This window comes from Bicyclus anynana, chromosome 26, assembly GCF_947172395.1.
Source record: "Bicyclus anynana chromosome 26, ilBicAnyn1.1, whole genome shotgun sequence".
NCBI lineage: Eukaryota > Metazoa > Arthropoda > Insecta > Lepidoptera > Nymphalidae > Bicyclus > Bicyclus anynana.
In genome coordinates this window covers 6,836,984-6,864,495 of record NC_069108.1, presented here as the reverse complement: position 1 = coordinate 6,864,495, position 27,512 = coordinate 6,836,984, and the positions used below count along the sequence as shown (strand labels likewise).

The following is a 27,512-nucleotide window of genomic DNA, read 5'->3' as shown; positions in this document are numbered from 1 at the left end:
TCAGCACATCGAATACTAAAACGTCATCGGCTACACCCATATCATTACAGACGTGTACAAACGTTACTATCACGGGACTATCCACTGCGGATCGCATTTTGCCGAGTGATGCTTCAAAAGCATCGGGAAGATCCTCAGTTCTTGGATAAAGTACTATGGTCGGATGAAACAACCTGCAAGAAAGATGGCTATTTAAATCTTCACAACCTACACAGCTGGAGCAATGAGAATCCGCACCTGATGAGAGAAGACAAATCCCAATATCAATTTAAGGTCAACTTATGGACGGGCATTTTAAATGGAAAAGTGATTGGGCCTTTTGAATTACAAGGAAACTTAGATGGGGACAGTTATTTGAACTTTTTACAAAATGATTTGCAAGAATTACTAGAAGACGTCCCCCTAAGCGACCTTCAAAATATGTGGTATCAAAATGATGGTTGCCCAGCTCACTACGCTCGTCCTGTGAGACAATACCTAGACCACGAGTATCCGGGGCGTTGGATCGGGCGACTTGGTCCTATCCTATGGCCACCCCGATCACCCGACCTAAACCCCCTGGATTTCTTTTATTGGGGTTGTCTCAAAGACAGGATCTACGCAAAACCGATTACGACATTGGACGAGCTTCGGCAAAAAATCACTCAGGCTGCGGCACATATCAATGCTAGAAGATATGCGCGAAAAATAAAACGGTCGTTTTTAAGGCGATGTCGTGCCTGTATTAATGCCGGTGGAAAACAATTCGAACATTTACTTTAATGTTGTGTAATTAAAATAACAAACACATTTTTGGAACATAGTAAAATTTATTACTAACAACAAGAACAATTAAGAAATTTGGTTCTTGTTTACAAATGGTACGCATATTTTTTTTTGTGACTAGTTATCCTAGGGTATTATACTATTTTGAAATCTTGATTAGTTGCGTCAACTTTGAAAATAACTTGCCATAGCGGTGTTCATACTTTTTTTTGCAAGACCATGAGTCAAAGTAGACTGAAAGTAAAAATCTTTAAAAATTTGAGGGAAAAAAAATATTTTGATTTTTTTTTGTGTAAAAACTGCGGGCATTGTGGTGTTTTTAAGAGTTGTGGTGAATAGTAGTACTACTTAGGTTCCGATACAAAAAAAATCTTAAGCATATTTAAGAAATTGTAGCTGCGGTAGTTCAAAATATCATACAAGGTGTAAATTTTCAAAGAATTTTAAAATTTATTTTGTAACTAAAAAAAAAATTTAGGTATATTTTTTTTATTATTTTTCCTTAAGTGCTCATGAGCAGGTCAATCTTTTGGCGCCCGCTTATCGTTGAATTTTGGGACACGTTGTATAGTAGACTAGCGGACGCCCGGGACTTCGTCCGCGTGAAACTCGATGTAAAATTTCAACTACCTCTACCCTACCCCTACCCTACGTTGAAAGTTTTCCTGAATTTTCTTTGCTATAAACCTCACGGAGCCCGAGACCTTTCCAACGAATGCAAAACCGTGGAAATCGGTTCGTGCGTTCTGGAGTTATAGCGTCAGGAAGGACAACCCGACTTATTTTTATATAGTAAAAAAGATTATATGTTATAATTTAGATTTAATGTGATATGTGGCATTACTTAAAAATAAAGATCTTTCTTTTCTTACTATTACTATTACTATTACGATTTACTTACCTACTTACCGAATATGGATGCGTAATGTGAGTTATTCATAAAATTCCTCACCGTTTGGTAGCGCCAGATGTCCCAAACGTTTAGCCGTCGGATTACCACCGCCCCGGCAACCATAACTCTTGCATCCGACCAACAACATAATCCCCGTAAGCTGGGCTTGCACAAAAAACACGAAATTATTTATGTGTTCTTCCGTTGAATTATTTCTTGTTTTTACACATTTTCAAAATAAACTGTACGCGCATGCTGACTTAGAGAAATAACTTAACTTACATATCACACTAATATTATAAAGGAGAAAGTTTGTGTGTAAGTATGTTTGTTTCTTTTTAACGCTGCGGCTACTAAAGCGATTTGGCTAAAATTTGGAATGGAAATAGATTTTTTTTTAGAGAAACCGAAAGGGGTGTGGATTTTCATACTTCTCCTAACAAGTTGGCACATTTTGTTAGTGTATAGAATGCAATAGGCAATATAGTCTGCATTATGTGTCTGTGATCTCTTTTCACTTGCTCTATACTCTTTGACAATGACAAATGACTTGTCTTTTTTTTTTAACCTTGGCTTCGCTCGTTTGTAAATGTAAAAAGTAATAATCTATTTATAACTAATATAAATAATTTGCTGGGAAATCCAGCGTGTATAATTTCAATCCTTTCACACTTTCATCTAAGATTGCATCATCACTTGATCAAGTCAAGGGCTAACATGTAAACAATAAAAAAAAAAATAGGTGCATAGATTATGCTGACTCGTAGAAATAAATTAACTTATCTTACTCATGTAGGTACCTACTTCATTTAGAAATACGGATTTTTACGAGAATTTCGGGAAAATTAGGTAAATTTTTTTATTGTACAGCAGCAGAATCTACTGAATCGATTTTGAAAAGTATTTTACCACTAGAAAGTCACGTTATTTGTGAGTGTCATAGGCTATATTATATCCCTGTACTCTCACGGTAACGAGAAATACGCGGCTATATATAAAAGCAAAAGGTCACAAATCACGAAATCACAAAAAGCGCTTGATATACAAAAATGAAATTTGGCCAGCGTGGTGGACTAACCTAACCTCTCTCATTCTGAGAGGAGACTCGAGCTCAGCAGTGAGCCCAATATGGGTTGACGATGAAGTCTTGCAGCTGCAGCAAGGTTACAAAGTAAGTTGCGTGTCATCGGGCAAGTATGCCGGTAATCGATCGGCTACGTGCTCTATAGAGTAAATAACAGCAGCCGCGAGCACGTACGCCTGCCGGTGTATTAGCAACAAGTAAGGTGTGGACACATACGGACGAACGGCTTTGAGGCGATATTTTTAGCCGATAGGGTTACTGACTAGACTAGACCAGACTAGACTAGACTGTTTAGCCGGTAGCGTGGTAACTAGCCATGGCCGAAGCCTCCCACATGCCGGAATACTTTACTGACTTGCAGCGCCGGCCCGAAGTAAATTTTAAAATGGAGCGAGATCCAATTATGGCGCCTCTCCTGTGTGCTCCTAATAATATGCAGTTACCTATACCAAATTAGAAGTGTAAAGTAAGAATGGAACGCGAAGATCTCGACCATACTTTTACTCGACATTACTTTACAATAATAATTAATATAACATACCTATATATATAATATTAGAATATATATAAATAGAAATATGAATACATATACCAATGGGGATGATGACTAGGTTTGAATATATTGATTTTTATGATACACTCGGGTAAATAAGGTCAATGTTAACTAATTTATACATAAAAAGCAAAGGTTGTCTGGATATTTGCAAAATAAATTAGATTATAAAATTTCAAAATCTATTAAAAATATTTTATCGTAATTGGATAAACATTCATACAGTTTTAGCTTCCTTACATTAAATGTGACATATTTAATAAATGAACTATAAACATAAACGCACAAATAACAGAGGTAGATATTAGTAATTTTGTTTGAACGCCCACACAAATCTAACGATCATTATGTGATATCATTATTATGACCTACGACGTCATTAGTTCGTACCATTTTGTATGGGGCGTTTTTCAGGGATCCGCGGCAGCGCCGCAAATCTGACCCTTTAAATCCCTGTAGCTCCGAAAGTAATGATCGCAGATACCCTGTTCCTTTTACAAAATTGCTTTACTATTTACATACACTTCTTTTATATACAATTTAAAAAACTGTCATCATCCCTATTAATACACCTTCTAAACGTGAAGCGAAAATTTTCCGTTAAAATAGGCTAGTTGAAACTTTTTTTTTAAATCGTCTTAAATTGTTCATTATCGTTCTACTAGATTGATTTTTTTTTCATATTTTAAATATGAGACTAGCGGACGCCCGCGAGTTCGTCCGTGTTTGAATTTAGTTTATCACAAATCCCTCGGGAACCACGGATTTTTTCGGGATAAAAAGTAGCCTATGTGTTAATCCAGAGTAAAATCTATTTCCATTCAAAATTTCAGCCAAATCGCTTCAGTAGTAGCGGCGTTAAAGAGTAACAAACATCCATACAAACTTTCGCGTTTATAATATTAGTAGGAAGTAGGATGTGATTACTAACATGAAATTTTTAGTTTAAATGATAAATAATTTTCCTTTAACTGCTTCCTGTTCCCGTAGGAATACGAGAATATAATATAGCCTAAAGCCGTCCTTGATAAATAGGCTTCTTTCAGTGTTAGAACACTGAAAGAATTTTACAAATCGGACCAGTAGTTCCTGAGATTAGCGCGTTCAATCAAACAAACTCTTCAGCATTATAAAATTAGTATAGACTAGCGGACGCCCGCGACTTCGTTCGCGTGAAAGTCGTTGTAAACTTTCAACTACCCCTACCCTACCACTACCCTACCCCTACCCTACCCCTGCCCTACCCCTACCCTACCCCTACCCTACCCTACACTACCCCTACCCTACCCCTACCCTACCCTACCATTAAGGCTGCACTTCTCTATTCCCCCCCCCCCCCCCCCCGCGAGTCGCGCCGAGCGCGGCAACCGTTACACAAAAATAATCCATATAGCATGAATTAGTATACACGCGCGATGGCTTAGGGTATTTCTTGTATAACTTTGGTGTTTCTTTACCGATTTTTATGATTCTTTTTTTATTGAATAGGTAATAATGTTAACTTTTTTAGTTAGGGATGGGTGATGAGTCTTATAAACATAAGAGTAGACAAATTTAATTAGAAAGCTCCGAACTGCTAAGCTATCGGGAGTTACACGTGCTATTGTGAGTCAACCATAAAAGATAGACATATATATGCTGTTGTATTTTTATAGAAAATTTTAAGGAAAACATTTCCGTCATACATGATTTTTATGTAGCTTAAACCATTATGGCTGTACACGCGACGGAAGCTTAAAAAATTGAGTAACTTCTCCCGTTTTCTCAACATTTCTCTTCACTGCTCTGCTCCTATTTATCGTAGCGTAATGAAAAGTATACTATAACCTGCCCAGGAGTATGTAGAATAATTGTACCAAGTTTCGTTAAAATCCGTCCAGTAGTTTTTGTTTCTATAAAGAACATACAGACAGACAGACAGACAGACAGACAGACAGACAGACAGACAGACAGACAGACAGACAAAAATTTTACTGATTGCATTTTTGGCATCAGTATCGATCACTAATCACCCCCTGATAGTTATTTTGGAAATATATTTCATGTACAGAATTGACCTCTCTACAGATTTATTATAAGTATAGATTACTATGTGTCTTACTGACTCGAGAATGTATTAGTTTTTAAAATTGTATTTGGAATGGCTGCATCCCTGCCGTCTTCCGTACGCTCTGTCTATTATTCTATAATCTGTGGTATGTATTTAATTTTCTCGCTTGCTTTCAGCTATATCTGGCCATGCCTTTACTATACATTGTAACATAGCATAAATTCACAAGTATTTTGTATTTACTGTTCCGGTTTGACTATTTTCATTGGGTATTGTACATTAGGGTACAACCATACACAAACTAATTATACTTAAGTAGGTATTTAGTTTACTTTGTTGCTATATTAGTCCTATAGGTTAAAGGAGATGGTCTATTTCACTCTTGTACCGCGTATCATTAAAATTAAAAAAATACAAGGATTTTATTAAAATCTAAATAAGTGAATAAATCTAACTAAATAAAAAGAAATAAATAAAATAAAAACCCAAGTTTTTGAGTTATATCAGTAAGGCGCCCATAGAGCAACTATGACATGACAATTGACAGCAAACGTCAAGTCGACTACTGCATCGAAAACGTCATCAATCCGCCATTTTACCCATATTAGTGTTGCGTTTCTTGGAAGAGAATGAATATTATTTCGGAAGACTTTAAGTAAATTCGTAGATTTGTGTAATCAAAAATACTTAGTTGAAAAATATTTTCTTTTATTTCCGCCAGAAAACGTCAATCGGCCTAAAGAGGTCAAAACCTTTTCTGTTTTGACGGCTTTTGTGGTGGATTTACAAGACGGAGGTTCTGGGTTCGATGCCTGGTAGGGCCGATTGACGTTTCCTTAATTGGTCCAGGTCTGGGGGAGAGCTTCGGCCGTGGCTAGTTACCCTATCGACAAAGACGTACCGCCAAGCGATTTAGCGTTCCGGTACGATGCCGTGCAGAAACCGAAAGAAGTGTGGATTTTCATCCTCCTCCTAACAAGTTAGCCCGCTTCCATCTTGGACTGCATCATCACTTACCATCAGGTGAGATTGTAGTCAAGGGCTAACTTGTAAAGAATAAAAAAAAATCTAACTTGAACCTTTTTTTCCAACTCCATTGTAAGTTGTAAGCCGACAATCGGTTTTAACACTTCAGTTTACCTAATCCCCAAAAATTCGGAACACCATTAAACTAAATACTTATTTGTCATCTAATGGCATATCCGTGACTTAAACCAAGGATCGGGTGCAATAAAAACAAATATGCATCTAAACGTAACAAATAAAATGTGAAAAAAAAATCGTAGTCCGCCATTTTGTTCACGTTCGAACATCCAAATCGTTATAGATCGTTTTCGTGCGTGACGATTCGACATTTTTTCGTTTCGGGATTTTAAAACATTTTTGGAGGATATACTGCTATTGATCTATTTATGGGTGTTTCTTTTTTTATTTAAGCTACTACGGACAAATCTTATGTACCTAGCTATACGTCTTAGGTACTAGAAACGGGTAGGGTAAGTCCAGGATAGATGCCCCACTTTTCGAAAATGCTTAATAACTCCGAATTTTATAATCTTAGAGCATTGCGTTCTTTGGGAGATATTAAATATATTTCTTAATGTTCTATATTATCTGAATCTTTCTGATATAGACTGTGTAGATTTTGTGTAAATTGTAATTTTATGAACCTCTAAAAAATGGGATAGACGCCTACTGTGGCGGATAGAAGACTTATCATGAAAAATCTTCTGAGGATAGGTGCCCTTAGTGGGGATTGGCGACTTAGATTGAACATTGTAATTGGTTTGTTCTGAAATCAAACAACTATATTATTATAATCAGTCTTTATGGTGTTTTATATAACTTTCATTTTCATTTCTTGGCCATCTTTGTCAAAGTTATACTTTAGCTGTAGCTTTTTAGCAAACTGGTATGCTAACTGACGTATTGCTGTTCGGTCCAGCGGAAATCCAGCTTCTCCTAATTTGAATGTAAGAGCCACGAGTCGTTTTTTGTTATTACAGGATGTTTTCATAAAACAAATAAAAATAAATGCTAGATATATATAATTTTTTTCAGTAATAATTATGCCAGACAGTAACTACAATGATATGATGCAATACAATACAAAGTAAAAGTAATTCAAATTTAAAACAACAACACATACAGTAACTTTAAAAATAAGAATTGCTGTTAACGGCAAATCTTCGTCTTAATATTTTAAATAGTATTCCTTATATTCTAGAAATCTGATTTACGCCTTTCTCTCCCTTTTTCATCTCTTCAAACGCTGCTAGCATACTGTCTTCGGTCTAGGTTACAGTACGAGGGACAACACCCTGTTTCCTTTTATATTTACGAGGCATTTTGCTCTCCTGCAACAACACAACACTTATAATAAACAGTTGGGGATAGTTGCCCTTAGGGGCATCTATCCTAATAAAAAACGGGGCAACTATACTTTTTGTAGGGGATAGATGCCCTTATCAATAAAAACAAAAGTTGAGTTTCAATTACTATAAAATCTATCACTTTACATAGGCTAATCTTCAATGCAAGCAGACAAATAGAAAAAAAAATAAAATTATAAGCGAGAGAAAAAATACACTGTTGAAAGAACTTACGAATCTTATTTTGGCGCCTTTTGTCGTCTCACCGCGGAACATTTTTACTCACACAGACGAAGCTCATGCACTCCGGTCGAAATTCCTCCCGACACTAAGGTTTGCAGGGGGAGGACTCGTTACTTACAGTAAAATTTAACTCCTACAGTGCTCCTAACATAGTGAAATAAAAATCAAGTCATCTATCCCACTGGGGCATCTATCCTGGAATTACCCTATAGGCAACGATATTGTATACTATAGATATGTTACGTGCCAAGAAAATCACTGCAAAAATTGATACGAATTTAGCTACTCTTAACTTAGCTACTAACATTTTTTTTTTAATTTTTATAATTATTTATAATAAATACAATGATAAATTAAAAGGTGCACACATAAACTTGTTAAAGTTTTTCTGCGCACCCTGCGCCGTTGACAATGCTGTAATTAAATCTACCATGAACTTAAAAATAATTAAAAATTAAAAAAATCGCGAGAATTTCAGAATAAGAGGGATTAGGCCAATAGTCCACCACGCTGGCCCAATGCGGATTGGCAGACTTCACACACGCAGACAATTAAGAAAATTCTCTGGTATGCAGGTTTCCTCACGATGTTTTCCTTCACCGCATGAGGCACGTGATATTCAATTTCTTAAAATGCACACAACTGAAAAGTTGGAGAGGTGCCACGGACCGGATTCGAACCTGCACCCTCCGGAGTCGGAGGCAGAGGTCATATCCACTGGGCTATCACGGCTATCAGTCTATCTAACTTATGTAAATGTTAATTAAATAAAAATCATTTATATCACAATCACAGATTTGACCAAACAGCAAACAAAAAAAAAATGCATAAATAAAAGTTTTATGATTAGTAATAAACTAAAGGCAATACGGTAAATAAATAGTAAAACAACAGGTCCCATTGTTAGCCATCTTTCCCGCGCTTTTACAAGCCCCGCCAATTTGGACCTGTCACTGTCAACCGACCATAGACAATAGATTTTTAGAAAAAAAAAACACTAATAAAAACTCCTTGCTGTAAACCTTATGAGTTAGAACACAAGGAATATATTGTAAAATTCTTTGTTTATTGTACGAAATAATTGTTAGCTAACTTGTTTTACAATTTTGACACGGCAATTCTGAATATGAATGGAGTTTTTTTTTTATTTTCTACAGTGAAGGCGTGGGAATGAAGTGACTTGTATAAGTAAACACATAAGCACCATTACGAATTAAGTAAAAGTAGGTAAATACCTAGCCTATCGAAATCAGAGGGTGTGGGGTGTGGGTCGAATCCGGCCCGGGGCATGCACCTCCAACTTTTCAGTTGTGTGCATTTTAATAAATTAAATATCACGTGTCTGAAACGGTGAAGGAAAAACATCGTGAGGAAACCTGCATACCAGAGAATTTTCTCAATTTTCTGCGTGTGTAAAGTTTGTCTATCCGCCAGCGTGGTGGACTATTTGCCCTAACCCCTCTCATTCTGAGAGGAGACTCGAGCTCAGCAGTGAGATGAATATTGGTTGATAATGATGATGATGATGATGAATGCTGAATATGAATGGAGTTTTTTTTTTTAATTTCTACAGTGAAGGCGTGGGAATGTTGTGACTTTAAGTAAACGCATAAGCACCATTACGATAAAAATAAGTAAAAGTAGGTAAATAGCTAGCCACTTAAACCATAACTATTTTCTCGTATGCAAACCTACGCTTTTAGAATTGTCTATGGAAAGGTGGAAAGTAACACATTACTGTTATCCAGTAATTTATAGCTGGGAGACATTCGAAAAATATTTTTTAGTAAGTAAAAAACTCAGTAGATCTGATATGGCCCGACCGGATTCGAACCCTGGACTCCGTGATCCTAAACAACATAGGCTAACCACAGAACCAATGAGGCAATTATCCTCTGAGGTATATCCCAAAAAAAACTCTACTACAACTTACAACTTCCATCAAAAATTCTCACACCCAAAGCAAATTATCAATTACTCATGAATGACTCTACAGGTGTACTTTTGCAAAAAAGAGATGTCCAAAATAAACAAAACACAGTAAAACCTGCTTCGGACACGTGCGTCCGTCTTTGCGGCCAGAGACAATAGGCATTATGACGCTACGCCTTTGCCGACAAAAAAAAACAATGCCATAGATATTGACTTTGGCGCGTAAATTTATTGACTTGTTACTCCGTTCCCACGCAAAGGAAATAAATCTTTAGGCTTAACTGAATTTTAATTATTTGTCCTATTTTAATTAATAACTGCCTTGTTGGTCCAGCCTATGTGGCTATGAAATAAGGCTATATTCTTTTAAGAAAGAAGAAACCCAGTCTCCATACAAACTCGCATTTTAGAGCCTCAATAGCTCAACGGTAACGGTCGAACTCGTCACCGAGGGGTGGTGGTTCGATCCCCGCCCCGTTGGTCTATTGTCGTACCCACTCCTAATACAGTCGTAGTACGATGGGATGATCGTGTTTAAAAGATATGGCAATTATTCTTTAAAAAAAAAATGGAAAAAGATAATTTTATCGTAATTAGATGAAAATTCATACAGTTTTAGCTTCCTTACATTAAATGTGACATTTTTTAATACATGAACTATAAACATAAACGCACAAATAACAAAGATATTAGTAATTTTGTTCGAACGCAAATAAATAAATGTAACGATCATTATGTACCTACGACGTATTTAATTCGTACCATTTTGTATGGGGCGTTTTCAAGGATCCGCGGCAGCGCCGTAAATCTGACCCTTTAAATCCCTGTAGCTCCGAAAGTAATGACCGCAGATACCCTGTTACTTTTACAAAATTGCTTTACTATTAGCATACTCTTAATTTATATACAATTTAAAAAACTGTCATCATCCCTATTACCCGCCATTTTGTGACGTATGCAACGATTTATCTCTACTAACCTCTCACAGCTGTCCCTTTAAAACAACACATGAAGTGTGGACCACCGGCGCACGCCCGGATCCGCAGGATTAGTGCACGTGTGCTCTGTGTGAGCGCTTGCTCGAGTGCACAAGTGTTTATTGCTGGGACACTGTTTGTTAAGAGTGTGCAATATGTAATTTGGTGGTTACAAATGGTTCTGTATCTCAGATTCTGGAAAAGTTAGGAGCCTGATATTTGGGTAAATGATATTTCAAAGTGACTTCGTTATGACTATACAAAATACACAATTTGTAAAACTTTACTCGATCGTTTATTTTATTTAAAAATACATGTTTTGCTCACATTTTGCATTCAATCTCAGGAAAAGCAAACTTATTTTCTTAAATTTTTGTTTTGTATAGAAAATTAGGTATATATCTTGAACATGGCCATTTTGTTTTTCGTTATGTTGTTTAATTTACTTGCAATTAGGTAAAAATGGTTTTGGCGCTCACGTCATAAAATTTGCGTCGCGCATCAATCGCTCCGTGCTTTTCACTCACGTGAAAGTCATAATTCGGCGTCTCGCTTGCGCTTCGAATTTTATCCATATCGTACCGACGCGCTGCGCGCTCTTAAGTAGCTGGTTGGTATTCAGCGGCGTGCACACCATAGATGCAAAAATGCGCTGCCTACCCTGAGAACTTATTACGAGCCTTTATTGCGATCCACTTTGTGCCTATGTGCATCATCATCATTGTCAAGCCATATTCGGCTCACTGCTGAGCTCGAGTCTCCTCTCAGAATGAGAAGGGTTAGGCCAATAGTTCAACACGCTGGCCCAAAGCGGGTTGGCAGACTTCACACACGCAGAGAATTATGAAAATGAAAATTCCTCACGTTTCTTCACGATGTTTTTCGTTCACCGTTTGAGACACGTGATATTTAATTTCTTAAAATGCACATAACTAAAAAGTTGGAGGTGCATGCCCCGGACCGGATTCGAACCCACACCCTCCGGAATCGAAGGCAGAGGTCAAATCCATTGGGCTATCACGGATGACATATTATTTATGTGGTGATAAGTTAAATTGAACTAATGTATTAACCATCTAATAAAGTAACGATTTGTTTAATAATGAGTAATAAGATATTTGGAAGACAGTTTAATCATTTCAGGTTGTTTTTTATTCCAATTATTTCACTAAATTCCAATCTGAAGTCTGCCAATCAGCTTTGGGCCAGGTGGTGGAAGGCCTAACCCCTCTCATTAAGAGAAGACTCGCACTCAACGGTGAACAGAATATGAGTTGCGACAAAAAGTAATCATTATGAACTTTCCCAAAGTAATGCCGATTATTCAATAACTGAATAATAAAAATTTTAATAAAAAAATACAACCAACTTCAAAACCTAAAAACGTACCCACTAAACTAAAAAGTGAAAAATAACATCATAATATGTTCTACCTGCTGATCAGTATGAAGGCGGTGCTAAGCCGGTGATGTATTAATTCAAGCCATGTGAGAATATCTTATAGATTTAGTTATTGCAGACAGTGTTGTTTCATGTAGTGCAGTCAGAAATGGCTTAAATTAAGACAACACCGGCTAAGCACCGCCTTCATACTGATCAGCAGGTAGAACACATAATGATGTTATTTTTCACTTTTTAGTTTAGTGGGTACGTTTTTAGGTTTTGAAGTCGGTTGTATTTTTTTTATTAAAATTTTTATTATTTTTCCATTTTTAGTGTAAAATTTCATCTCAAACGAATACATCGGACTCCTAATGACAGTCACAACCCATCTTGGTACAAAATTCTCAGCAATACGAATTAATCAAGCCCAAACACAAGGTAGCTACCGTAAACCGTTAAGGAGTTCCCTTAATTGACCTTGGTCTTCATCATCAGACCCCTAATAACAAACACAACTCATCTAGGTAGAAAGTTCTCAGCAATACAAATTAATCAAGGCCAAACACAAGGTAGTTACTGTAAACTGTTAAGGAGTTCCCTTAATTGTTCTTGGTCTTCATCACGAAACCCCTAAATGACAGTCACAACCTATCTATGTGGAAAGTTCTCATTAATACAAATTAATCAAGCCCAAACACAAGGTAACTGCTCTAAAATGCCGAGGAGTTCCCTCGTCTGTTTTATGGCTCCATCATCAGATCGATTTTAAACCTTCATGAAATTGTAGTGCTTAAAAGTACTAAATGGAAAAGTATACGAACACACTAGACACCCATATAATTTTCGAAAGTTCCCCTCAATTTCTCGAAGATTCCATCATTAGATCTTGACATGATGGCAATGGGACCAAATGGGGACTATACCGTTTTAAACAAAAAAAGAATTTTCGAAATCGATCCAAGCGTCTTTGAGTAATCGGTGTACATACTTACATAAAAAAAAAAAAATACCGACCGAATTGAGAACCTCCTCCTTTTTGAAGTCGGTTAAAAAAGATGCCATTCAAGACTTCACGCGCCAAGATGTCTGCAGATAAATACCTATAGCATATTATGCGAATGGACGTCATTTTATTGATTCTTTTCAAAAGTTACAACTCGTGTCTGTGCATAACATTTGCTCATTATGTTTACTTATAATAATCTCGACGCGCTGTGATCGGCTGATATGTATTGAATAGAGATGTAATTTCTAGACAATACATATTTACTTAATAGGGTTGCCAATATTTTTCAGAAAAATATAGTATTTTTCAGATTTAGCTACAAAAAATATTCGCTATTTCGAGATCTAGATATTTCCTTTTGTCCAAACAAACTAAGCGAATAGTACTTGTAGAGCTTGGAGACTAACATTCCGAAGGATTTCATTTCTTTTTCATATTTGAATTTTAATTATTTTTTTAACTTTTTTGCTAATTTGTTCGTTTAATGTTTGTAACTCAGTAAGATAGACAAATTTTAAACGCTATTATCTTTCAAAGAGTAATGTTAATAAAGTTTTAAAATGAATATTTTGTTTGTTAGATTTCAGTTATGTTCAAAATATGGTATTTTTTCGTACCTACTTACTATATATTTTTTCAACAGTATATACTACGCCGACCTGAAATATATTACGATACTATATATTATAGTACCTACGGTTGGCAACCCTAATACATACATACACACATATCTGAGACTTGGTCGCCTTACAACAAGGCTCAAAGTCACTCAGCGGGCGATGGAGCGAGCTATGCTTGGAGTTTCTCTGCGTGATCGAATCAGAAATGAGGAGATCCGTAAAAGAAACAAAGTCACTGACATAGCTCAACGTGTCGCGAAGCTAAAGGCAATGGATGGGGCACATAGTTCGATGGATGTTAGGGTCCCAAGGTGCTGGAATGGCGACCCCGCACTAGAAAACGCAGTGTTGGTCGACCAAGACCAGATGGACTGACGACATCAAGAGAGTCGCAGGAATTCGCTGGATGTAAACGGCTTAGAATCGTGATGTTTGGTCCTTACAAAAGGCCTATGTCCTGCAGTGGACATCCATCGGCTGATATGATGATGATGATGAATCGCGACGCGCTATCTTCGACTATTGAATAGATATCTATTGAATAGATATGTATGTAACGTTTTGGGAACTCAGCGGGTGAATCCGCTGGGCGTGCTAGCTTGCAAATAAAGATATTTGATTTTATTTGAGACATCCGTTGTTGCAGGATATTTTATACTAGAGATAGCGCCAGCGACATACTCTATGCATAAAAGTTTTTCCCAATTGTAGCACGACTGTCCTATACCGTGTTACTCACTATTTATGTTGTCTATGGTTGTATCTATGAGTCGGTCGCCATGTTTTTTTCTGAATGACAGAGATGAACGGATTGTGAAAACTAACTTTAACTTTCGGAGCTACAGGGATTTAAAGGGTCAGATTTGCGGCGCTGCCGCGGATCCCTGAAAAACGCCCGATACAAAATGGTACGAACTTATGACGTCTTAGGCAATTAATGATCGTTAGATTTGTATGGGCGTTTAAACAAAATTACTAATATCTTTGTTATTTCTGCGTTTATGTTTCATGTTCTTAAGTTCACATATTAAAAAATGTTACATTTAATGTAAGGAAGCTAAAACTGTATAAATTTTCATCTAATTACGATAAAATATTTTTAGTGGATTTTGAAATTATATAATCTTATTTATTTAGCAAATATCCAGTGAATCTTTGCTTTTTATGTATACATTAGTTAACATTGACCTTATTTACACGAATGTATCATAAAAATCAATATATTCAAACCTAGTCATCATCCCCACTATAAGCAACACACAGACAACACACAGACACTTTTAATGTGTACTGATGTATTAATAAAATATGATGATTATTATCGCAATTTTTTGTCACCCAAACCGTTACGTAACAAGATAGAGATGACAACAGTGTCAAACAAAATGAACAATGGCATTATATTGTCGAAGTCCTCAAATCTATACGGGTTTGACATCCATTGTACCTGCGGATTTTTTTTTTTCGGAAACGGACATAAGGAAGGAAGGTGTGTTCAGTTAGCGTTTGAACCTGTTGGTGTAAGGTGCAATTATTTTTTTTAATTCCATTACGCGCGGAAGATTTTTTTTTACGGCTCTGGATACTAGACGTTTTGGACTCTGATAAGCAGACTATAAACAGCCTAAGTTCGACTAAGTTATGACGCGTATAGTTTAAATTTTGTAGTATAATTTATCAAATAAGAACTACAGACAAATTACAAACTTTATGTCAATTTGTTTTGAAATTCGTGTGGTCGAAAATTGTAATTTGTGAAGCTTTACAAACTTTAGTAAAATCAGTGTGTGTTTTTTACATTCAACAAATAAGAATCATAGACAAATTTATTGTCTGTATTTGTTAAATCCTTCGTTCTAAAATTAAATTGAAAGTTTTGAAACTTACTCCGTAAAATAACAACATCGTTACATTCCAATTACAAAATTTTGAATTTGTAATTCGTACAGATAACAAAAATAATTGCAATAACCACAGATTATTAATTAATACCACAATAATGAAGTATCCGTGTCGCAAAGTGTTGAGCAAATATACAACAGGCATTGATAATATGGAATTTCGTAAGTATTTTTTTTTTATCTACATACATGAAGTGATATCATGACTTTACAAAATCCACTATGAGTGTCAAAATTAAAATCACTCAAAATAAAATATTTTGAGTTAATCATTAAATACAATAGGGATGATGACAGTTTTTTAAATTGTATATAAATTAAGAGTATGCTAATAGTAAAGCAATTTTGTAAAAGGAACAGGGTATCTGCGATCATTACTTTCGGAGCTACAGGGATTTAAAGGGTCAGATTTGCGGCGCTGCCGCGGATCCCTCAAGAACGCTCCATACAAAATGGCACGAACTAATGACGTCGTAGGCAATGTAATGATCGTTAGATTTGTATGCGCGTTCAAACAAAATTACTAATATCTTTGTTATTTGTGCGTTTATGTTTATAGTTCATGTATTAAAAATGTAACATGAAAACTGTATGAATTTTCATCTAATTACGATAAAAGATTTTTAATAGATTTTGAAATTTTATAATCTCATTTATTTTGCAAATATCCAGACAATCTTTGCTTTTTATGTATAAATTAGTTAACATTGACCTTATTTACCCGAATGTATCATAAAAATAAATATATTCAAACCTAGTCATCATATCCCCATTAAAAATTCATGTATTTGTAGCGTTTACAAGCACTTTTGTAACTGTAAGACAATGTTGTTATGGTGATAAGTAAAGTCGAAAAACTTAAAATTAAAATTACTTTTTTTTCCAAACGCGCACTAATCTGAGAAGAGCCCACATAAACTCAGCCATATTTTTGCTATCACCATCATTTATTCCATTATCACGTAATTGTCTAAAACTCAGTCATATAGTGGATTAGCTAACGCAACGCGGTTTCACTTGCGTGGTTTCCGTTCCCGTAGGAATAAGGAGATAATAGTCTATAGTCTTCCTCGATAAATGGGCTATCTAAAACTGAAAGAATTTTTCAAATAGGACCAGTAGTTCCTGAGATTAGTGCGTTCAACTAAACAAACTCTTCAGCTTTATATATTAGTATAGAGTATAGATTTTATCATTCACCACGCTGCTACAATGTGGGTTGGTGGGCTTATGGTAGGCGTCCACAGATAGTACGTATCGGACGCATCGCATTAAACGGCAGTTTTTTTTTATTATTTGTTTTTTTTTTAATTGAGGCCGTCAAGGTACAACCAAATTCCTAACTATAGTGTTTTTCAGATAGCATGAGTACAGTGACAGTTCGTTTCACTCTTGAAAGTTTGCCGCGATTCACGATAACAGTACGTATTATGAACGTCGTAAGGCAAGTGTCACCGGACCCATGCTATCTGAAAAACGCTTGACGGGACTTGATCCAAAGTCACTCTTACCATTAAACTAACGAAGTAGCCGCTTGGTGATCGTAACACTAAAAATAGGTAGTCAATATGATTGCATAAATAGGGAATTTTATCACAAATTCCTCCACTCCTGGCAACACTTAATGTTAATGGTTGCAATCTGTTGTTTTATTGGCGCGGTGTTAGCCAAAGGGCGGTTAGGGTTGTCGACTAGGTAACTATCAGTATACCTAATCCGCGAAAAACATACGAATCGAAGGGACAATGTCACCTAGATTTTTACTACCTCTCTGGCGCAGTTGTTAGCACTGTGGTTCTCAGCACAGAGGTCTTGGGTTTGATTCCCAGCTCGGGTCAGTTTAGGTTTTTGTAATTTCTAAATTGGCACAGGCATGGTCTGGTAATAGGCTCCGTGGTTTGTTACCATCCTATCGGCAAAGACGTAACGCCAAGCGATTTAGCGTACCGGTACGATGCGCAAAAACCGTTAGAGATATGGATAAAATAATTTTAATCAGAGCCTCAATAGCTCAACGGTAAGAGCGGTCGGACTCATCACCGAGGGGTGTTGGTTCGATCCCCGCCCCGTTGGTCTATTGTCGTACCAACTCCTAATACACTCTTTCCCGACCGTTGGAGGGGAATGGGAATATTGGTCATATTTAAAATATATGACAAATATTCTTTAAAAAAAAAAACTCGTACCTCTTTTAAGTAAGCCCGCTTTCATCTTAGACTGCATCGTCACTTTACATCCGGTGAGGTCTTAGTCAAGGACTAACTTGCCATTGAATAAATAAATAAAAATAAAAATTTCGCAAGTGGCAACCCTAGATGTCCATATTTCTATTTTCTGTAAGCCGGCAAGGACATTTGTAAGTATTACCAACCCTGAATAATTCAACATGGCGCTGTTGTTTTCCCGCCAATTTCTTTTTTTTTTCATAGGTGCAAAGGGCTCATACATATTCATCCTACATCATTACAGGTCGTGATACTCTGTGACGTTGTGTTAAGAATGTATAATTTTTTTAATAAGAATAAAGGAGAACGTCCATTTTGGGTCTAGCACAATATCCTACGGTGTCGTGTAGAAACTGAAGGCGGTGTGGATTTTTCATCTCCTAACAAGTTAACCCGCTTCCATCTCAGATTGCATAATCACTTACCATCAGGTAGGATTGTAGTCAAGGGCTAACTTGTGAAGAATTAAAAAAGAAAAAGCACGTTAAAGAGAAAATATAAATAACGAAAAATACTTCATTTTATAATAAATCATAGAAGCCAAGCCAATCACCAAGCATATTTAGAATTCACAATTGTTAATATTATTTGAAATGTGTATTTTTTTGTTGAAATTGTGAATTTTATAATGTACCTACTTGTCTTTAAATCTTAATTATGCAAAACTGTCAATGAAACTAAAATTAAACCAATCTAAAACTCATACTATTATTTAATAAATTACAATAATTAAGTAGATTACTTTTGTAATAAAAAAAAAACAGATCAAAGTCAAATTAAAACAATTTATGCAAAATTTTGAGTTTTAATTTTAACATTTTTAACATTTAGTAGGTCAGTAAAAAATTAATAAATCCTCTATTTCAAAGTACCGGACTTCAAAGCCGCCAAGATATTAAAAAAAATATAAAAATACATTGAAAGTAATAAAACATGGCGCGCTGTTGTTTTCCCGCCAAATTTTCTTTTTTTCTGACGCAAAGGGTTGGTAAATATTCATGCTTGCATCATTAAAATTACGAAAGTGTGAATGTATAATTTTATCATGTATCCTGTGAACTAGCTTTTGCACTCGACTTCGTTTGCGAGTATTATAAGAGCACCAGTACATTTTTTTCCCTTTTTATTCATTCCCATGGGGAAAAGGCAAAGGTATTACACCGTACAACCATGTCTTCAGTTTTTTTTCATTTAAATATTTCAAATCCATGTATTAAACAATTTTTCTATCAGCATACAGCCATGTCTTTAGTGTCAAATAATCCCGATTTGATTGTAAGGCCTATAGCACATATATTCTGTGCCTATAGCCATGTAGTACAATTAAAGTTTGTAATAATTTACTTCTTACCACGGCAAAAGGTACAAATATGTAACTCTCTGTCAGAGAGGCATACTTGAGCCACTTACCGGTTTCAGCTTTTTCTGCTGCGGCTCCCGGTCTTGATTCTGTCTCCCTGATATGACACGGTGCTAATGTGTCAACGCATGTAGCGTCCCATATTAGTTTTTTTTTCGTGTTGAGTAAGTGCCGATGGCTCCATGTGGGGTTTGGGCGAGCGCAGAAGCATCGCCTGATGAGACCCGAAGGCTGAAATAAAGAGGACGGAACGGCTCTCTAAAGGCGTCTCCTATGAGACTCGGACCTCGGCTTAGAGGGCCATTCGGGATGGTGTAACCGTAACCTGAGTGAATCAGTCCGGACGCCCTGAGATCGTGAGTTAGAAAACCCACGTCCGGGTGACGTTAGATATCCCACATTAGGGCCCGCCCTATTTCCCAGTGAACCAGCGTCAATATCTGTGTGCCTAGAGGGAGTTTTCAATATTTTCATACTGTTACTATCACGTTGACGTTTACGCAAAGGACAATGCCAGACAATGTATAGAAGTTTGACCCACTAAAAAAAAAAATTTGCAACAATATATTATATATCATTTTATTGGATTTTTTGTACTATTAAACAAATATTACCTTTTAACCCTTTATGACTTGGGGTATGAAAATAAATCCAAGTTGAAGTTTGATTTCAAGGTTAAGTATGTGCAGTTTATTATGAAGTAGATATATATGTATAGAATAAAGCGTCGTGATTGGTTTTTTGTAAATACAGAAGCACTTAGCACATAAAAAAAACGTGATTTTATTATTTTCAAATTACTCCGAGGTGTCTATTACGAGTTTTGATAGTTTGACAGTGTTATGACAGTTTATTTTTACATTTTGATCTGACTTCGCAGCTCTGGATTCTAGCCATTTTGAACATAAAATAATTAGAATGCACTAAAAACGCTCTAAAGGGCTCGAACCCAAGGTCGCAATAAGGTTTTTGAAAAATAAGTAAACAATGTCAGCTATGAGGAAATAACGTAATGGATATAATTACTTTTTTTGGCAGATTTTTATTCCGGAGTTTAACAGTAAAAATGGTTTATTAAAAAACAATCATTTAAAAATTTAATATATTTAGTACATCTACATTTTCCGCAAAATTTCGAGTGAGGACTGGGTCAGGATCTGGCATACTCCTATATGGAATTGAAACAGTTATGCAGTAGTGCCAGTGCCAGTTTCAATTCCTTAGAAATTCGCGTTTACGTTACGTGAAGGTAACAGTATCAAACTGTTAAGCAAACTAACATTCTTCTCTTCTCCTTCCACCAGCTAGCCGCAAAGAGGTACACCGTTCGCACGTCCTCAGCGCGGCCATCATGAAGGAGAAAAGCAAGAACGCAGCAAGATCCAGAAGAGAAAAAGAGAACGCTGAGTTTCTAGAGCTTGCCAAACTTCTGCCTCTGCCCTCTGCTATCACCTCACAGCTGGACAAGGCGTCAGTTATAAGATTGACCACAAGTTATTTGAAAATGAGACAAGTATTCCCGGATGGTGAGTTTACTACATTTATGTTTATGATCGCCTGGTACTTTTAACCTCAGCAAGGTTATTAATATAAAGAGAGCCGTGATAGCCCAGTGGATATGACCTCTGCCTCCGATTCCGGAGGACGTGGGTTCAAATCCGGCAAAAATCTCAAGCGGTGAAGGAAAACATCGTAAGGAAACCTGCATACCAGAGAATTTTCTTAATTCTCTGCGTGTGTGAAGTCTGCCAATCCGCATTGGGCCAGAGTGGTGGACTATTGGCCTAACCCCTCTCGTTTTGAGAGGAGACTCGAGCTCAGGGAGCCGAATATGGGTTGATAATTATGACTATAGTGTTTTCTCATCAATTTCAATCATCCCCCCCAGGTCTTGGCGACGCGTGGGGTGCTGCACCACCACCACCACAGCCGCGGGAGCTCTCCATCCGGGAGCTGGGCTCGCACCTGCTCCAGACCCTGGACGGGTTCATATTCGTCGTGGCACCAGACGGGAAGATCATGTACATCAGCGAAACTGCGTCCGTACACCTCGGGTTGAGTCAGGTACAATCACACTAGTATTATAAAGGCGAAAAGTATGTGATGTGTACTATGTTTATTACCTACTACTACGCCTACCCCTACCCTACCCCTATCCTACTACCCCTATGGTAGGGACAATGCGACGGCGACGGAAGCTTAAATGAAGTAACTTCTCCCGTTTTCTCAACATTCCCCTTCACTGCTCCGCTCCTATTGATTGTAGCGTAATGAAAAGTATACCATAACCTGCCCAGGAGTATGAAGAATAATTGTACCAAGTTTCGTTAAAATCCGTCGAGTAGTTTTTGTTTCTATAAAGAACATACAGACAGACAGACAAAAATTTTACTGATTGCATTTTTGGCATCAGTATCGACCACTAATCACCCCCTGATAGTTATTTTGGAAATATATTTCATGTACAGAATTGACCTCTCTACAGATTTATTATAAGTAGGTATAGATAGATTTACCTACGCTGGGGCACTGAAGCGCTTTTGCTGAAATTTGGACTGGAAATAGATATTACTCTGCAATAACACATAGGGAATGTTATCGCCGCGTTGTAACGACTTGCGGTACGGACGGCTACAGTGTGCTTGTGGCGTTCGAGCCGTCCACATCTCTTGTTGTGTAATTCTTTATGGGTTACTTGGGATAGGCGGGGAGAGTGACTTGAGTGGAAAAGGGGAGTGTTTGTTAACAGTCAAAGGATCATTTAACCCTACTCACATCGTTCACAAGTGCGTGACTTCACTTAATGTCATTCTCTGCCATTCTAGGGTCTTATTTTGGTTACAGTTTGATTTGTTAATTAAGTTGTCCTGACAGATGAAATTAGTTTTCTTATTTTTGTAATCACTTCTGAATCTGCTAAAAGGAACGCTTTTCATTCCGGAAAAATCCATAGTTCCCGCTGGATTTGTGAAAAACTGAGACCACGCGGACGAAGTCGCGGGTGTCCGCCAGTTTACTTCAATTTCAATTTAAATTTCAAAGCCTTTATTATTCCTTGCATTATTACATTAAACAAGTTTTTCAATTAATAAGAGTAACAGTTTTAATTTTTTTTTATGTTAGTATATTGTTAGTACTGTATTGTGTAACTGTTTTAAGTTTAGTATGTTAGTGAGTTAGTCTTATTTCTAATTAATAAAATCTATTTAACTAGTAAGGACCCCTCATTGGGTATAGGCCTCCTCTAGCCGATACCATTCAGTTCTATTATTTGCCACCGTGAGTCAATTTTTGCCTGCTAATTGGACGATATCGTCGGACCAGCGCGTCTTTGGTCTGCCTACTTTTTTAGGCCGCTAGTTTACTTATAAACCACAAATTAAAAGCCTCAATAGCTCAACGGTAAGAGCGGTTGGACTCATCACTGATGGGTGGTTCGATCCCCGCCCCGTTGATCTATTGTCGTACCCACTCCTAGCACAGTCTTTCTCGACTAGTTGGAGGGGATTGGGAGTATTGGTCATATTGTAAAAGATATGGCAAATATTCTTTTTTTTTAAAAAAAAAAAACGTCTGTTGTCAACAGGTGGAGCTGACCGGTAACTCTATCTACGAGTACATCCACCAAGCAGATCACGAAGAGATGAACGCGGTGCTGAGTCTGCAGCATCCTCACACTTACATAGTGCCGCCGACGCTCGGGTGAGACTAACTTTTTTTTTAATTCTTTACATTTTTATTTTCTTTACAAGTTCGCCGTTGACCACAAGCTCACCTGATAGTAAGTGGTGCAATCTAAGATGGAAGCGGGCTACCTTGGCTAGGATAAAATCCACAAGTTAGCCTTTGAACACAATCTCATAAAAAGTTGGAGGTGCTTGCCCCGGATCGGATTCGAACCCACACTTTCTGGAATCGGAGGCAGAGGTCATATCCACTGGGCTATCACGGCGGTATATATTAGTTTTGAAGTAACAAACATTAAAAAAAAAATACATGCGTCGAATTGAGAACAAGTCCGCTGCGGCACTGATTTTTCTGTACTTTACTCTGGTGCGTTACGAGGTTTTTTGACCTCGTACTAAAACTTTATGTGGTATGGTACGAGGTCAAATGACCTCGTAACTCTTGAAGATGCTATACTTACGAGGTCCATTGACCTCGTACCACGAATGTGTTAAAGTGGGTTAAAATATCATTGATATCGCAGCATTTCCCTGGTTCTTTATGTTTGTGTACATTGTAGGTACCCAGTGGGGGGCACGTGGAGCCCCAACGTGGATATCGAGTGCGAGCGAGCCTTCTTCATCCGGATGAAGTGCGTGCTCGCCAAACGAAACGCCGGCCTCACCACCTCCGGGTACAAGGTGAGTCGACATTCTTCTTCATCTTAATCGATCACCCTTGGGGACGTAGCATATGTATTTTTTTGTAATTTTGAAATAAATAGAATATATTTTTAAATAATTTTCAAGTTATTCAAGAAAATTCACCCCCCTCACTTTTCTCCGGAAGTACTGAAAATAAAAAAAAATACAGAAGCGCTACTACATGCCATTTTTGGGTGGCAAGATGGAAAATTAAATAAAAATTGTAAAGTTCATCATGTGAAAGACATCAAATCAAATCTTCAATATTTTTTTTCGTAGTTTTGAAATAAATGGTTTCTTAAGTTATTTAATAAAATATTTATATGTATAATAACCAAGATTAGTTCAAACTATAATCTCTGAAACTACTAAACTTATAAAATTTTGAAAAAATTACAAAAATTTGCTTTCTATTAATAGATTACCTAAAAACTTTGAAACTCATGAAATGTTTATGGGCCAGCGTGGTGAACTATTGGCGTAACACCTCTCATTCTGAGAGGAGACTTGTGCTCAACAGTGAGCCGAATAACACAGCCAATTAGATATACATACAAGCCCTCTCAATTATACACACGCGGCGCCGCTCGCTACACGAGGGGTGCATTATGAATAACAAACGCAAATCTGTTAATATAATGCGTTGTTATATTTGCACGAATGATGGAGGATTTTTGGGATTAGGGTTGGAATGAACTACCCTAGTATAGCCGTGATAGCCCAGTGGATATGATCTCTGCCTCCGACTCCGGAGGGTGGGGGTTCGAATCCAGTCCGGGGCATGCACCTCCAACTTTTCAATTGTGTGCATTTTAAGAAATTAAATATCACGTGTCTCAATCGGTGAAGGAAAACATCGCGAGGAAACCTGCATACCAGAGAATTATCTTAATTCTCTGCGTGTGTGAAGTCTGCCAATCCGAATTGGGCCAGCGTGGTGGACTATAGGCCTTAGCCCTCTCATTCTGAGAGGAGACTCGAGCTCAGCAGTGAGCCGAATATGGGTTGATGACGACGACTAGTACTGCAGCGGTATAATTTTCTGTGTTAGCCCTCATTCGCACGAGAGCTTTTTTAACGGACGTTAAAAAAGCGTTAAAATACAACAAATGCTTTCCCAAGTAAATGTTCGTTTTTAAAACACTGCGCTTTTTTATTCAAAAAAATTAAAATTTATTCATTTTAAGTAAACCGGTAAGTGGCTCAAGTATGCCTCTCTGACAGAGAGTTACATATTTGTACCTTTTGCCGTGGATACCCTTGGTGGGCCCTTGGTCGCAGTGCCAAAAAATTTCACCGAATCATTTCACCGCGGCTAGTTGCCTCGACTGGTGACAGAAGGGTTGGTTCATATTTTGCGCAAAGGATCAGCGCGGAAATGCAGCCAGTATTCTTGCCACCATTCCACGTGGACATGATTTGTATAGTTTTAGGATAAGTTAGCTTAAGTTCCTTATTGTATTCTTTCTCAATAAAAAAAGTAGGCTCAGTTTACAAGCACTTTTGACACGTCAGTTGACTATTTGTAAAGATTCTACCACCGGTTCGGAAGGCAGGTTCTACTGAGAAGAAACCGGCAAGAAACTCAACAGTTGCTCTTTTTAAAAAATCATACAGTATTATAATTTACAATTGATGACAACATTATAATTTCTTATAGTTTTACTTTCTGTGTGAAGGTAGAAGCTGATCCAATGGCCTTCATTCGAGCTGTGTTGAATTTTTAATTTTAGGCGTTGGAAAGAGACCTACATTCAACTATGGGTTTAACGCATCGCTTTTATAACGCTCATGCGAATGAGGCCAAAGCCTTCATAGCTTTTATCACGTCCGCTGCGGTACGAGGTCAATTGACCGCGCACATCTAGTGACTTCAAGAGCTACGAGGTCGATCGACCTCGTACATCACCGCACAAAGTTATATGAAGGGCTACTTCTTCCATATTTATATTTGAACACCTGGTTGTCTGTCAGGTGATCCACTGCTCGGGGTACCTGCGCGCGCGGAGGTTTGGGGAGGCGACGGCACCCCTGGGGCTGGTGGCGGTGGGGCACTCCCTACCCCCCTCCGCGGTCACCGAGCTCAAGCTGCACTCCAACATGTTCATGTTCAGAGCTTCCCTCGACATGAGGCTCATCTTCTTGGACGCTAGGTAAGAACACCCGGTTGTCCTCAGACCAATTATAGAAGGACCTGTATCGTACTCATAGTCACGAACAAAATTGTCTGTCATTTTCTGAAGAAAACGAGCTTAGATTTTGTATATATCTATACTAAACTAGAAGTTTTTGTTTTTTACACAATTCAATTACACAAAAAGGTATTTTTACGGAGCTCTTTAACCGACGAACACGATTACAACTATTTAACATCGATACTATAGAGACAGTTTTTATAATCGCATTAGATCGTTGATCATATACTTTGACAGAAAAGTAACGTCTAGTGAGGCAGGTCCTATACAATAATTGGTCTGGCAAAAACTTCTAGTTTAGTATAAGATATATACCAAATCGAGGTAAGAACACCCGATTGTCAGACGAACCACTGCTGTAACTACTCGCGTGGCGGTGTTTACCCCTGTGAAGAGTTACAACATAGGAACAAACATACTTACACACTTTCACACAAACTTTCGCCTTTATAATATTTGTAGGATTAGTGTGATGTGATCCCGAGCACCCTGTACATACCTATATATTGAGTACTACATCGCACAATGCGGTTGTCCAATGTCATTGCCTGCGCCCCTTCGCCGAAGCGTCAGAATGCGAGGCGCTCGCACCGTGGCTAACTGGCGTGAACTATAAACGTTGAACTTGCCCCGACCGGCTGTCCATAGGTTCCGACCGTATATAATAATAACTAGCTGACGCCGCGCGGTTTCACGCGCGTGGTTCCCGTTCCCGTAGGAATACAGCAATAATATATAGCCTATAGCCTTCCTCGATAAATAGGCTGTCTAACACTCAAAGAATTTTTCAAATCGGACCAGTAGGTCCTGAGATTAGCGCGTTCAATCAAACAAACAAACTCTTCAGCTTTATAATATTAGTATAGATAATAATAAAGCCTTTTATTTCCACATCAATTTACATTTCAAACGTTTGTTAGGTGTGTTAGTTTAAATTATAATTATATCTATATATTTATTCTAATGTAAGTATGGTTAGTTATCTTCTTGTGATGTGAATTCCGTTCGGGTGAAGGCCTCCTCTTCCAGTAATCTCTATCTTTTGCGAGAGACATCCATTCTCGCCCTGTTTTGATAATGATGTCATCAGCCCACCTTTTTGTTGGTCTGCCGACGCTTCTCTTTCCAGGTGGACCGACCGTATATTGTGCTCTTTTGCTGTACGATGCTGTGGTTAGAGGTCATTTCATTTCATTAACATATTCAGCTCAATACTGAGCTCGAGTGTCCTCTTAGAATGAGAGGGGATGCCTTAGTCACCACGCTGGCCCAATGCGAATTGGCAGACTTCACACACGCAAAGAATTAAGAAAATTCTTAGGTTTCCTTATTTAATGTCTTAAAACGTACATACCTTAAAAGTTGGAGGTGCATGCCATGGGACGGATTCGAACCTACGTCCTCTAAATCGAAAGCAGAGGTCATATCCACTTCACGGCACGGCATTTGTTTCTCATGTCCCGGACAAAGCCGCGTTTGGAACAGTAACTTTTAACAGTAACTTTTTTAACAGTAATTATTATCAACATTATCTAATAATTAGCGGACGCTCGCAACTTCAAACAAATCCCGCGGGAACCATGG

At 37.5% G+C, this 27,512-nt stretch overlaps 1 protein-coding gene across 2 annotated transcripts in view; it reads left to right on the top strand.

The window, feature by feature from the left end:
* Positions 1–27,512, top strand: part of LOC112045799 (single-minded homolog 1) — a 71,145-nt gene that overhangs the window by 28,912 nt on the left and 14,721 nt on the right. Inside the window, exons 1-6 of one of the 2 annotated variants that reach the window (XM_052889722.1) lie at positions 15,397–15,940; positions 20,668–20,889; positions 21,252–21,427; positions 22,950–23,065; positions 23,610–23,730; positions 25,708–25,886. In XM_052889722.1, coding sequence (XP_052745682.1) covers positions 15,877–15,940; positions 20,668–20,889; positions 21,252–21,427; positions 22,950–23,065; positions 23,610–23,730; positions 25,708–25,886 — 878 coding nt within the window. In that variant the 5' untranslated portion in view covers positions 15,397–15,876. Of the gene's footprint in view, positions 1–15,396; positions 15,941–20,667; positions 20,890–21,251; positions 21,428–22,949; positions 23,066–23,609; positions 23,731–25,707; positions 25,887–27,512 lie in introns of those variants that run through there. The other variant, XM_052889723.1, reaches the window with a different exon arrangement.